Source organism: Atractosteus spatula, chromosome 6 (assembly GCF_055471065.1).
Source record: "Atractosteus spatula isolate fAtrSpa1 chromosome 6, fAtrSpa1.hap1, whole genome shotgun sequence".
Classification (NCBI taxonomy): Eukaryota; Metazoa; Chordata; class Actinopteri; order Semionotiformes; family Lepisosteidae; genus Atractosteus; species Atractosteus spatula.
Genome location: NC_142711.1, coordinates 16,429,673 through 16,443,647, shown reverse-complemented (window position 1 = coordinate 16,443,647; position 13,975 = coordinate 16,429,673). Strand labels below are relative to the sequence as shown.

Here is a 13,975-nt window from a genome sequence, read left to right as displayed (position 1 = left end):
TGAGCTCATACAGCTGACTGTGGACTCAGAAACATTCAGAGGAGAAGGACTGAGATCATACAGCTCACTGTGGACTCAGAAACATTCAGAGGAGAAGGACTGAACTTAGGCATTGCAGCAATATTTCTGTCTGCAGTTCTACAGGTATAAGGACACAATGTTAACAAGACAAGGATACTGGATGACAAACAGGACAAAATCTGTTTTTTTCTTTATTACAGCAAATGAAACAACATGAGTGTGCCATCTTTACAAAAATCAATAAATAATAACAAATAAATACTTTGTTCTATAAAAGTGTCCAGTTTAGTGAGATTCCAATAGAGGATTTCTCTCCCTCTCTCCCATCACTGTGAGGTTTTGGGGCTGATCGTCCACAGGTAAGTCTGTCCCTCTACTACAGTACCTCCCTTTCTCACCTCTCTCGGCATCCCGTCTCCCTCTTCTTCCTCTCATCTCCCTCTGCTCCCCTCCTTCTCCCCTCCTCCCATCTCCTGCCCTGTCTCTCTCCTCCTCTCCCTGCCCCCTGCAGTCTCAGCTCTTGAGGCCGCTCCTCTGTAAGTGCCTCTTGATCAGCTGGATGCGGTTGTGCACGTAGAACTTCACCGCTCTCCAGTCCCGAGAGTTGGCACCCAGCAGGGGGCAGTGTGCCAGGCAGCGCTCACACTCCGCCTTGGCCGGAACGCGGAGAAGACGGATATTCTTCTCCAGGTGCTCCTCCACTGCTCGCCTCTCAGCCTCTGACCATGGCCGTTTCAACACCCCTCTTTTCCCTGAGAGAGAAACAGAGAGACGAGTTAACACACCACAGTACATTAACACTGCACTGAGAGAGGGGGGTTAATACAGTACAGACACACTGACTGAACACTCCAGTACATTAACACTGCACTGAGAGAGAGGGGTTAATACAGTACAGACACACTGACTGGACACTACAGCACATTAACACTGCACTGAGAGAGAGGGGTTAATACAGTACAGACACACTGACTGGACACTCCAGTACATTAACACTGCACTGAGAGAGAGGGGTTAATACAGTACAGACACTGACTGGACACTCCAGTACATTAACACTGCACTGAGAGAGAGGGGTTAATACAGTACAGACACACTGACTGGACACTCCAGTACATTAACACTGCACTGAGAGGGGGGTTAATACAGTACAGACACACTGACTGGACACTCCAGTACATTAACACTGCACTGAGAGAGAGGGGTTAATACAGTACAGACACACTGACTGGACACTCCAGTACATTAACACTGCACTGAGAGAGAGAGGGGTTAATACAGACACAGTGACTGACTGGACACTTCTTCATTAACAGTTTATGTATCAAATTCTTTAACTCACTTACTTGCTGTGGTTATTTAGGAAACGTTTTGACATACTCGTTTTAACTACATTTCCCTTGAACACTTGCAATGTTCAAATTAAAAACAATAAACAACATATCACTGAACAAACGTAAGTACTTGTACACAGCCAAGGCTGGGTAGGGCCTGCAGTACCCAGAGAAGCAGAACCTTGGATTTCTGAGAGATGTAGTTTTTGCAGGCAGTTTTCCCGTTTTTTCCCCAAGCATTTCCTACCAGCTTTTCCCATGTTATCTTGGAATTCTCTGTTCCTTCAACGATCGATCAGCTCCTTAATTACATATTTCTTCGAGTATGAAAATTAGCTTTTCCTCAATAGGTTTTTTGCACTTTTTAGAATTCAGTGATATTAATTAATTTTACTTAACTTCAAATAAATGATTACCGTTGTCAACAATGGTACTCTCATGACAGCTGTCTTACTCTAATATCAACAATGCTACCTATAAAGGAACAAGTAATGGGTTTATTCCATGCTGAAAAAAAAAGAAGAAAGAAAACACAACGTTTCAGCCGTGGAGCCTGGTGTGAGGAGTAGGCCTGAAGAAGGCTCCACGGCCGAAACGTTGTGTTCTCTTTCTTCTTTTTTTCAGCATGGAATAAACCTATTACTTGTTCCTTTGCAGCCTACGCATGCTGACGCAGCTATCCACCTGAACTACTATGGCACCTACAGATGTGTTTGTCTTAAATAAATAGTATTTTAATTACATCTATTTTTTTTTTGTTTGAATTACTCAAAAAAGGAATATTACCTCATTTGCTTAATTTGATGAAACGTTTCATTTTAAATGTGACTTTCGGGACAGTACCAAAGCAGGGTTTTTTTTCACTATTTCATATTTAACAGATGTTTCATCTAAGTTCCTCTTTAGATACAAACAAAATAAAAATGGGTCAAGGGAATATCGTATCAAATTTGCGCATTTGCATTGATTTCCCTGCCCCCCAAGCAAAACACGGCCAGCATTTGAATTGCATGAGAGACGTCTTTACCCTGCAAATCGACCTGTTGTTGTGTTTTGTCAACGGACAACAGGCCAGTGGGCTGCAGCTGCCGTCTCTGCAGGGGGAATTAAGAGGGAATTAACGCAATACGATGAACGACCGGTGGATTCCTTTCAGCGCTTTTATCCATATCATTTATTTTCGAAACACTTCTCGTTGGTTTGGTTTCACTTCCTCTGCAATCCATTACAACATCAGTGGTTCTCATTTTGTGTTGTTTAGATATACTATATATATTTTATATAATGTTTCTTTTCAGCAGAATGGAAAATGAAACTTCAGGATAAAAAAAAACAGTTCATTTTGCTCATTGAACTAAATGCATGAAGTAAGAAGCTACATTTCCCAATATCCCACAGGTTCAGCCATCCAATCAGAGTGAGGCACAGACTGTTCTGTGGTGAATGTCTTGCCTGCCAAGCACGAGGTCTGGGTTCGATTCCCGGCTCATGCACAAGTTGTTCTTTCTTTAACAAATTGCTCCTTGGAGATTAAAAAAACACTATATAATAATAAAATAGATATAATAAATAATATGTATACTAAACTGGCATTTCTGTTCATTTTAATGTTAATTTTAAAAATGTTGTAAATTAAGTGTAAAAATATTGAATTAATATTAATAATAAATGTAGTAATAACTAAATTATAAATACACTGAATCACTATTAAAATTTAACGGGTTTGAAAAATGTAATACAATTTACCAGAATTTCATGTAATTTAACACAATATCTGGTTTAATTTTTTTAAAGCCACTAGTATTTGCCCCCTTCCTGATTTCCTCTATTATTGCATATTTGTCACACTGGATGTTTTCAGATCTTTAGATGAAATCTAATACTAGATAAAGGGAACCCGAGTGAACAAAACACTTTTTTATTATTATTTCATTTATTTAATAAACAAAGTTATCCAACACCCATATCCCCTGTGTGAAACAGTTATTGCCCCCTTACACTTAATAACTGGTTGCGCCACCTTTAGCTGCAGTGACTGAAACCACACACTTCCTTCGAAACACTTTGTGCAGAACATCTACAGCGCATCTTTGTGCTGGTAACTTGACTCGGATGGTGAGGGTCAAAATAAGTGAGGTTTATATTGAGCAGGGCTGGCTGTAATCAAGCCTGACTGTGTTCAATCAGCTGACTCTAATTATCCCTTTAATTGGGGCAATTACTTTTTCACACAGTGCCAGTTGGTGTTGGATAACTTTGTTAATTAAATAAATGAAATAAGTAAAAAGAAAAAAGTGTTATTTGTTCACTCAGGCTCCCGTTATCCAACATTAGATTTTGGTTGAAGACCTGAAAACATTCAGTGTAAAAAAACTGCAATAATAGAGGAAATCAGTACGGCACTGTATAATACATTCTTAATTAAATAATGAGCAGTAAATTATACACTCTTACTATTTATTCTATATACTCTATTAAATTAACAAAACAATAATTCTGTTTTTAATAATTAGAGTTATATGATATACTGACATCCACTATCTTATATGGAGTTGTGTGCAATCATTGTATTTAATGAAATCGTTTTTTGCTAGTAGTATGTGTACAGTATTATTAGCGCAGGAAAGCACTAATGGGTTAATATTAATACAGTACTGATTTTTCTGACAACTACACACAGCTGCAGTTGTTTTAAGAATGCACTGCGCCACCTGGCAGTTTTTTCAGAGCAGTGCTGTCTTGCATCAGATGATTCAAAAAGAATAAAAACGTCATTAGTATAGTAGTAGTATAGTACCGTGGTATAACGGCCGACACCTTGCACTTTCTCGATGGCTGCATTTGTACATGTAGCTGGGCGTGTTTCAGTGTGTTGTTGTTCAATATGGAGTGGTACCTGTCCTGTTTCCCTGAGATCTGGCTTCACCTGGTCTTGTCCAGATTGACCGTCAGTGCCAGGGTCTGACAGTACTGCTCTCTCTCAGTGTCTCTAGCCCTGTGCATTCTCTCCCCCCTCTCCCTCTCCCTCTCTCCAGTCCTGTCTCTCTCTCCCCTCTCCTTGTCTTTCGCACTCTCCAGTCCTGTCTCTCTCTCCCCTCTCCCTGTCTTTCGCACTCTCCAGTCCTGTCTCTCTTTCAATCTCCTCCTTCTGCATCTCTCCAGTCTCTCTCAATTCAATTTTAATTCAATTCAAGATGCTTTATTGGCATGACCAATGAGTAATGACAGTGTTGCCAAAGCAAAACAAATACAATTAACATAAAACAAAAATCTACAGACATTTCTCTCTCTCTCTCCAGGCATGCGTCTCCCTCTCTCCTCCCCCCTCATCCTGCCTGTCTGTCTGTATCTCTCACCCTGTCTGGGCTGGGCTCCGCTCCTCTTGTTGCTGTTGCGGGCCGATGGGGACGGGGACGGGGAAGGGGACGTCATCTGGAGACTGGGGGGTGCCCTGGGGGGTCTCCTCTGTCTCTGTTGGCTCTGCGGGAGTGCTGGTGAGGGCAAAGGCTTCTGGGATGAGGAGCTCGACGCGCGCTTTTGTTTCCTGGTCACTTCTTCCTCTTCCTCCTCCTGCTCCTGCTCGTCCTCCGACAGCGCATCCGCAGAGTTCTCCGACAGCACTGCGCGGAAAAGAGCAGACAGAGGCGCAAAGTCAAAAGCATCTAAGCTGGCAAATAAAGACAATAAACAAATCACACAGCAGGAGGCCACTCGGCCCATCTGACTCATCTGATCGTTAGTAGCTAATTGATACGAGCGTCTCACATAGCTGTTTCCTGAAGGAAACCAGGGTATCGGCTTTAATAACATAGTGGGGCAACAGATCTACTGGGCGGGCAGTGTCGGGGCCCTTGAGGATGCTGGATACTGGTATCCAGCCCCCTCATCGTCTCGTAATCCCCTGTTCAGGCTCAGTGCTTCCCATTCCGTACCGACTCAATACTTGTGCTGTGTGTTAAACCTGGCTGATCAGTCACACCTGCTACGACCTGACAGAGCTCCAAATGTTTTCCTGGGATCTGACAAAGCTCCCATTGTTTTTCTGGGATTTGACTGAGCTCCCATTGTTTCCTTGGAATCTGACTGAGCTCTCATTGTTTTCCTGGGATCTGACTGAGCCTCAAATCTTTTCCTGGGATTTGACAGAGCTCTCGCTGTTTTCTTGGGATTTGACAGAGCTCCCCTTGTTTTCCTGGGAGCAGTGGACAGAGCTGGTCCTCCTGTCTGAATCTAGAATCGGCCTGATACTCTCTGACCTGACAACAGCCCCACTGCAACAAGAAGAAAGAGGAGAGCAAAGGAACAGAAACAGACAGGCGGGGGACCAGAAACCCAGGCTGACTCTCGGAAAGAGACAGACCAGACCGTGGGACAGGAGGAAGTCTCGAGACTGATGGCTCGTCTGTGTGCGTCCTTACCATCGAGCTCCAGGCAGATCTGCTCCAGGGTCATGCCCTTAAACATCAGCCCGTCCTTCTCTCCGGCCAGCACGACCCTGGCCACCCTTCCCATCAGCCCCGGGTCCTCCTGCAGCCGCGTGCAGTCCTGGGTCACGTGGTACTCCCTGCGCAGGTAGCCCTCCAGCCGGGAGCGCTGGGCCCGGCCGCAGAGGGAGAGCAGCTGGGACAGGATGGCCACCTGCCTGCGCAGCCGGGTGCAGGTGAGGCTCTGAGGCCGCCGCGCGCCACAGCTCCTGGCCAGGAGGCGCAGCAGGTCGCCGCCACGGAGAGGGGTGGCCGCGCTGTGGAAGGGGCGCGCAAAGACATAGGGGTTTTCAGGGCTCACTCCCACCTGGACAACAAGAGAAATTTCAATCGATCCGTTAGGAAACTGATAAAACTCCAGACTACCTGATGTGATCTGGACTTATCCTGCAGTTAAAAACTAAAATATTTAATTATGTTTTCACTGGAACACACACAAAAATGTCTACATATACAAAAATGATGTAAATATCAACCACACACTGAGACAGGCCACGCCCCAATGTGAATATTAATCACTCTCAGACATACCACGCCCCGATCCAAATATTAATCATGCCCACAGACATACCATGCCTATATGTGAATATTAATCACTCTCACAGACAGACCCCCCCCCATCTGAATATTAATCACTCACAGATAGACCATGCCTTCATCTGAATACTAACCACGCCCACATACAGACCACACCCTGATGTGAATATTTATCACTCTCCAAGACAGACATCATGCAGGAAAAATTAGCCAAGGCCTCAGATAGACCACACCCTGATGGGAACATGAGCCACACCCAGAGACAGACCACAGCCCAATAGGAAATTAACCACTGCCCGAGACAGACCTCGCCCCGATGGGAAATTAACCACTCCCCGAGACAGACCTCGCCCCGATGGGAAATTAACCACTCCCCTAGACAGACCACACCCCGATGGGGAAATTAACCACTCCCCGAGACACACCTCGCCCCAATGGGGAAATTAACCACTCCCCTAGACAGACCACACCCCGATGGGGAAATTAACCACTCCCCTAGACAGACCACACCCCGATGGGGAAATTAACCACTCCCCTAGACAGACCTCGCCCCAATGGGAAATTAACCACTCCCTGAGACAGACCTCGCCCCGATGGGAAATTAACCACACCCCGAGACAGACCTCTCCCCAATGGGAAATTAACCACACCCCGAGACAGACCTCGCCCCGATGGGAAATTAACCACTCCCCTAGACAGACCTCGCCCTGATGGGAAATTAACCACTCCCTGAGACAGACCTCGCCCCGATGGGAAATTAACCACACCCCGAGACAGACCTCGCCCCGATGGGAAATTAACCACTCCCCTAGACAGACCTCGCCCCAATGGGGAAATTAACCACTCCCCTAGACAGACCACACCCCGATGGGGAAATTAACCACTCCCCTAGACAGACCTCGCCCTGATGGGAAATTAACCACTCCCCTAGACAGACCTCGCCCCAATGGGAAATTAACCACTCCCCTAGACAGACCTCGCCCTGATGGGAAATTAACCACTCCCCTAGACAGACCACACCCCGATGGGAAATTAAACACTCCCCTAGACAGACCTCGCCCCAATGGGAAATTAACCACTCCCCTAGACAGACCTCGCCCCAATGGGAAATTAACCACTCCCCTAGACAGACCTCGCCCCGATGGGAAATTAACCACTCCCCTAGACAGACCTCGCCCTGATGGGAAATTAACCACTCCCCTAGACAGACCACACCCCGATGGGAAATTAACCACTCCCTGAGACAGACCTCGCCCTGATGGGAAATTAACCACACCCCGAGACAGACCTCGCCCTGATGGGGATAACAGCCATGCCTCGAAGAAGACGGCCCTGCCCTCACCTGGTCTCTGGTGCTCAGCAGCAGGTCCAGGCTGCTCTCCATCTCCGCAGTGAGTAGAAGCGGCACAAGCTTCCCTCTCTTCCCCTGAACCTTGGCACGTGTCAGGTCACACAACACCTCCCTCTCGAAGGGCGACAGCGCCGCCTCTAAGGCCAGGTCCTCCTCCCTGCCAGCAGGGGGCGCAGCTGCTGCAGAGACGCCCAGCACCTTCCTGCGGCTGCGGTCACACAGTGGTCTCTCTCTGTCAAGGAGCGACAGTTCCTGTCCCATCAGCGCCTGCCGTTCCTCTGTGGCCTCGCTCTCCACTCTCCGCCGCTGGCAGTAGGAGGACACACGGAGCTTGGAGACCTCGCAGTCTCTGCGGCGGTTGAACAAGATGAGCAGCGCCAGGCTGCTGTGGCACAGGGAGCGCCAGGTCTCCGCCAGGCCAGTGGACAGGCGCTGCTGAGGGTCCAACAGGGCCTGACGGGCACGCTCCTGCCGCTGCTGCAGCTGGGCGTGTAGGGAGGAGAGGTCCGAGAGCAGGGGAAGGATGTGGGGTTTACTACCCTGAGGAGCACTGCAGAGAGAGGGGGAGGAGGGGGGGCTGAAAGACAGGAGAAAGGGGGGTGAACACACTGACTGGACACTCCAGTACACTAACACTGCACTGAGAGAGAGGGGTTAATACAGTCCAGACACACTGACTGGACACTACAGTACATCAACACTGCACTGAGAGAGAGGGGTTAATACAGTACATCAACACTGACTGGACACTACAGGACATTAACACTGCACTGAGAGAGAGGGGTTAATACAGTACAGACACACTGACTGGACCCTACAGTACATCAACACTGCACTGAGAGAGAGGGGTTAATACAGTACAGACACACTGACTGGACACTCCAGTACATTAACACTGCACTGAGAGAGAGGGGTTAATACAGTACAGACACACTGACTGGACACTACAGGACATTAACACTGCACTGAGAGAGAGGGGTTAATACAGTACAGACACACTGACTGGACACTCCAGTACATTAACACTGCACTGAGAGAGAGGGGTTAATACAGTACAGACACACTGACTGGACACTCCAGTACATTAACACTGCACTGAGAGAGAGGGGTTAATACAGTCCAGACACACTGACTGGACACTACAGTACATCAACACTGCACTGAGAGAGAGGGGTTAATACAGTACAGACACACTGACTGGACACTACAGGACATTAACACTGCACTGAGAGAGAGGGGTTAATACAGTCCAGACACACTGACTGGACACTCCAGTACATTAACACTGCACTGAGAGAGAGGGGTTAATACAGTCCAGACACACTGACTGGACACTCCAGTACATCAACACTGCACTGAGAGAGAGAGATTCTTACCTGCAGGGCTCCCCCAGATCCTTCAGGTCCGAGATTGCGTCACTTCGAGGGAGCACACTGGAGCTCGTCTGTCTGTCCTCGCCCTGTCCCCCCTCTTTGACAGACCTGCGCCCCGCTGCCGGCCGCTCCTCCTCCTGTTGGGGCTGCTCTTCCTCTCGCGCGGTGTACAGTGTCCCCCGCTGCCTGCTGCCGCTCTTCTGATGCCGCCCCGGGGGCGCCGGTCCGCTCCAGCAGGGCCCGCACTCAGGGGGCGGAGGCGGTGGGGTGCGGGCGTCGCCCCGGTCTCTCAGCACCCAGTCCCGGGATCCCCTGGCACGCCCCGGCGCCCCCCGCGTCTCGCCCGCGTGGGCGCGCTGCAGGTGCCGGGCGATCTTGCGAAAGCGGCGCCCACAGAACACGCAGCGGTGCCTCCTACTGGAGGGGGCACGCCGCGCCGGGGCGGGCGGGGCGGGGGGGTCAGGCGTGTCCCCCGTGTCTTCGTCGTCGATGTCGGCCGCGCTGTGCTCCGAGTGGGACGTGGAGGAGGAGGGCGAGAGAGACCAGGAGGGCAGATACTGAGCCACTCCTCCCACCGGCCCGTCCTGCATGGAGAGAGGACAGAGCCGCTGAACCCACGGCGAGCTCCGGGCCGCTGAACCCACGGCGAGCTCCGGGCCGCTGAACCCACGGTGTGGTCTGAACTGCTGAACCCACGGCGAGCTCCGGGCCGCTGAACCCACGGTGAGCTCCGAACTGCTGAACCCACGGCGAGCTCCGGGCCGCTGAACCCACGGTGTGGTCTGAACTGCTGAACCCACGGCGAGCTCCGGGCCGCTGAACCCACGGCGAGCTCTGGGCCGCTGAACCCACGGTGTGGTCTAAACTGCTGAACCCACAGCGCGGTCTTTGTTTAGCAAGGCCAGATTGTACCCAGAATGCCCAAACACTGCAGGCAGGTGCCCAGTGTGGAGTTCAGTGAGGACAGCAGGACAGCCCTACTCTCATGAAGAGGCATATGACTTCATATATGTCTGACTCACCTTCTTCAGGTCACTGTCTAAGTCAGAACCACAGTCGTAGCCCACTGGAGAGACCATGCTGTGGAAATTCTGCAAATAACACAGTCATATCAGCAAAAACGCATCAAGAACGAACACGGCACAGGTAACTCACAAGCCACACAGAGTCAACAGTACTGACATCACAGCCCACACCACAGCTCACTCACTCACAAGACACACAGAGCCATCAGTACAGGACGTCTCACCAGAGAGCTACTCCAGTCTCCCAGACCATAGTCCACGGTGATCTCCTCTCCCTTGGCAATGTCCCGTATAGCAAAAACACAAAGACGTGCCTGGCTCCCACAATGCACCTCTCGGACACGGCAGTTGGGAGCGCGATACAGCCCTCCTTGAACCATCAAGCCCACATCCTCCTCTACCAGCTCTGGCACACTGTCAGAAAGATGGACAGGTTAACAACTGTCAGACAGGTTTAATGCTGTCACATACAGAGACACAGACAGGCAGGTTCAATACTGTCACATACAGAGACACAGACAGGCAGGTTCAATACTGTCACATACAGAGACACAAACAGGCAGGTTCAATACTGTCACATACAGAGACACAAACAGGCAGGTTCAATACTGTCACATACAGAGACACAGACAGGCAGGTTCAATACTGTCACATACAGAGACACAGACAGGCAGGTTCAATACTGTCACATACAGAGACACAGACAGGCAGGTTCAATACTGTCACATACAGAGACAGGTTTAATACTGTCACACACAGACAGGCAGGTTTAATGTTTAATACATCACTCCACTCAGACATACTCTCTCTGCTCCTCCCTCTCACCACATATCGCTGCTCAGGGGGTCTGGCAGATAGTAGGGCAGCTCTCCAGGAGGGAGGGGGGTATCCTGCACCCCCACAGCCTCAGGGTATAATCCCCGCACACACTGAGTACCTAAAGAGAGACAGAAGGGTTAACAAAGACTGGATGCTATTACAGACAGTACAGGAAGGGAGAGAGAAGGGGTGTGGCAGGGCGAGAGAAGGGGGAGGGGTGGCAGGGAGAGAGGGGGAAGGGGTGTGTGTCAGGGAGAGAGGATGAAGGGGTGTGTGTCGGGGGGGGGGGGTGTCAGGGAGAGAGGGGGAAGGGGTGTGTGTCAGGGAGAGAGGAGAAAGGGGTGTGTGTCGGGGGGGGGTGTCAGGGAGAGAGGAGGAAGGGGTGTGTGTCAGGGAGAGAGGAGAAAGGGGTGTGTTTCGGGGGGGGGGGTGTCAGGGAGAGAGGAGGAAGGGGTGTGTGTCAGGGAGGGGGTGTGGCAAGGAGAGAGGGGGAGGGTGTGTCAGGGAGAGAGGATGAAGGGGTGTGTGTCAGGGAGAGAGGTAGAGAGGGGGTGTCAGAGACAATATTACTGGAATACGCGTCGCTGTGTTCGGACAGGCTATCTTCATCCTCAGTGATGAGTCTCTCTGGCACCTTCATCGGAATCCCCTTCCTCTGTTTCCTCACGGAGAGACACCTGAAACAGATCAATTACCCTCAGCAATTATATATCTATCCATAGCAAACTATACAGCAGTGCCCATCTCTCTCTTTCTACAGTAACTATACAGCAGTACCCGTCTCTGTCTCTCTCTCTCCACTAACAATACAACAGAGCCAGTCTCTCAATTTCAATTCAATTCAAGGTGCTTTATTAGCATGACCGATGGGTACAATCAGTGTTGCCAAAGCAAATAAAATAATGAAATTAACATGGAACAAAACAAAAAATAAAAGTAAAATAAAATCTACAGACATATTAGACATTTACAACAAAGACATATTATAAAATATTTACATATACTGTAGACAGATGGAGCATTATTGGGAGACAGACTCACTGTTACTGGGCTGCCAGTTCAACTGAGTTCCCTCCTCCCTCTCCCAGCAGGATTGGGACCTGTTGTGATTCTGACAGGTGTGGAAGTGCTGGGATTACATTTGTAAATTTGGTGAAGAATGTTTCTCTAATCCCAGAGTATCTGTCACAGTGCAGTAGGAAGTGCACCTCTGTCTCTGTTTCTCCCCGCTGGCAGTGGGAGCACAGCCTGTCCTCTCTGGACAGCCAGGTCTGTCTGTGTCGCCCAGTTTCTATGGCCAGGCTGTGGTCACTGAGCCTGTACTTCCTCAGGGTCTGTTTCTTTTCCCTCTTTCTTATCTTGGTCAAATATTCGGCTAGTGTGTATTGTCTGTTTAGGGGGTTCTGTAGCATTACAGTTTATGTTGTATTTGTGTGTGTGTGTTTTGGGCTCAGCTCTTGGCCAGCAGGGCTTTGTGGCTCGGGCCAGTGAGCCTCAGGACCAGTTTCAATGGGACATTTGTCCCATTGAGTGTACTCCTTGTCTGTGAGGGGACCCCACACTTCACTGCCGTATAGGGCAATGGGTTGGATTACACTTTCAAATATTTGGAGCCAGATTCTTGTTGGTGGGTTGATGGTGAAAAGCCTCCTTATTGTGTAGAAAGCCCTAAGTGCCTTCTCCCTCAGTGCCTTCACTGCCAGGTCAAAACTCCCAGATGAGCTGATAGTGAAACCGAGGTATGTGTAGCTGTCTGTCCGTCTCTCTCTGACACACACACACACACACACACTCCCTGTCTCTGTCCGTCTCTCTCTGACACACACACACTCCCTGTCTCTGTCCGTCTCTCTCTGACACACACACACTCCCTGTTTCTGTCCGTCTCTCTGACACACACAAACTCCCTGTCCGTCTGTCCGTCTCTCTCTGACACACACACTCCCTGTCCGTCTGTCCGTCTCTCTCTGACACACACACTCCCTGTCCGTCTGTCCGTCTCTCTCTGACACACACACTCCCTGTCCGTCTGTCCGTCTCTCTCTGACACACACACACTCCGTCCGTCTGTCCGTCTCTGACACACACACACTCCCTGTCTCTGTCCGTCTCTCTCTGACACACACACACTCCCTGTCTCTGTCCGTCTCTCTCTGACACACACACACTCCCTGTCCGTCTGTCCGTCTCTCTCTGACACACACACACTCCCTGTCCGTCTGTCCGTCTCTCTCTGACACACACACACTCCCTGTCCGTCTGTCCGTCTCTCTGACACACACACACACACACACACTCCCTGTCCGTCTCTCTCTGACACACACACACACTCCGTCCGTCTGTCCGTCTCCCTCTGACTGACAGACAGACAGAAAGACACACACACACTGTCCGTCTCCCTCTGACACACACACACTCCCTGTTCGTCTCTGTCCTCTCGATACTGCTTGACCAGAGAAGCCCTCTCTTTCCCTGTCTGTGAAGCCCAGGATCACATGGCAGACAGGACCCACTCCTCACCTCCGTGGCGGCGGCTTAGTAGCCTCGCCGTCGCTGTCCAGGGTTGGTGGTTCTCGATACTCGAGCAGGGACCCTGCCGCCTCCGCCATCTTGGCTCCCCGTCCGGCCGCAAAAGGGACACACTACTGCGGAGCACATCAGGGGGACAAGGAAACATAACACCGTAAAATCTCCCTTCGGACCTCTAAGTATCAGTTCACGTCAAAAGATTTTCAATTTCTTTTTACAATATAACTATCTTATTCATGTTTTCTCCATATCGATCTGTTCTTTCACGGTTATATTCAGTTACGTTTAGCAAGTCTCACCTCTGCCATAATTGGTATCGCTCACAGGGAGGCGGATCTCCTGTTGGGTTGAACCACGTCGGAGAAAGAGAGGGGATGATCAAACATTTTCAGACTTTTTTTTTCTTACTTTATTTTTCTGTTTCAAAATATGTATACAGCACTATAAAATTAAATAAAATTAAATACTTGCATTAACCGCCGTCCAGATGCTGTGAACTACT

The 13,975-nt window shown here is 49.5% G+C and overlaps 1 protein-coding gene across 1 annotated transcript; it reads right to left on the bottom strand.

Annotated features, from left to right (window-relative positions):
* Positions 1–199: 199 nt before the first annotated feature.
* Positions 200–13,585, bottom strand: LOC148832317 (uncharacterized). Its single transcript, XM_088918772.1, has 10 exons — positions 13,465–13,585; positions 11,515–11,621; positions 10,951–11,062; positions 10,350–10,539; positions 10,123–10,191; positions 9,104–9,684; positions 7,719–8,304; positions 5,774–6,146; positions 4,712–4,975; positions 200–773 (listed from the first exon to the last, which is right to left on the bottom strand). The coding sequence occupies exons 1-10, from the start codon at positions 13,551–13,553 to the stop codon at positions 535–537; spliced, it is 2,610 nt and encodes an 869-aa protein (XP_088774898.1). The 5' UTR covers positions 13,554–13,585; the 3' UTR covers positions 200–534.
* Between the last annotated feature and the right edge of the window lie 390 nt (positions 13,586–13,975).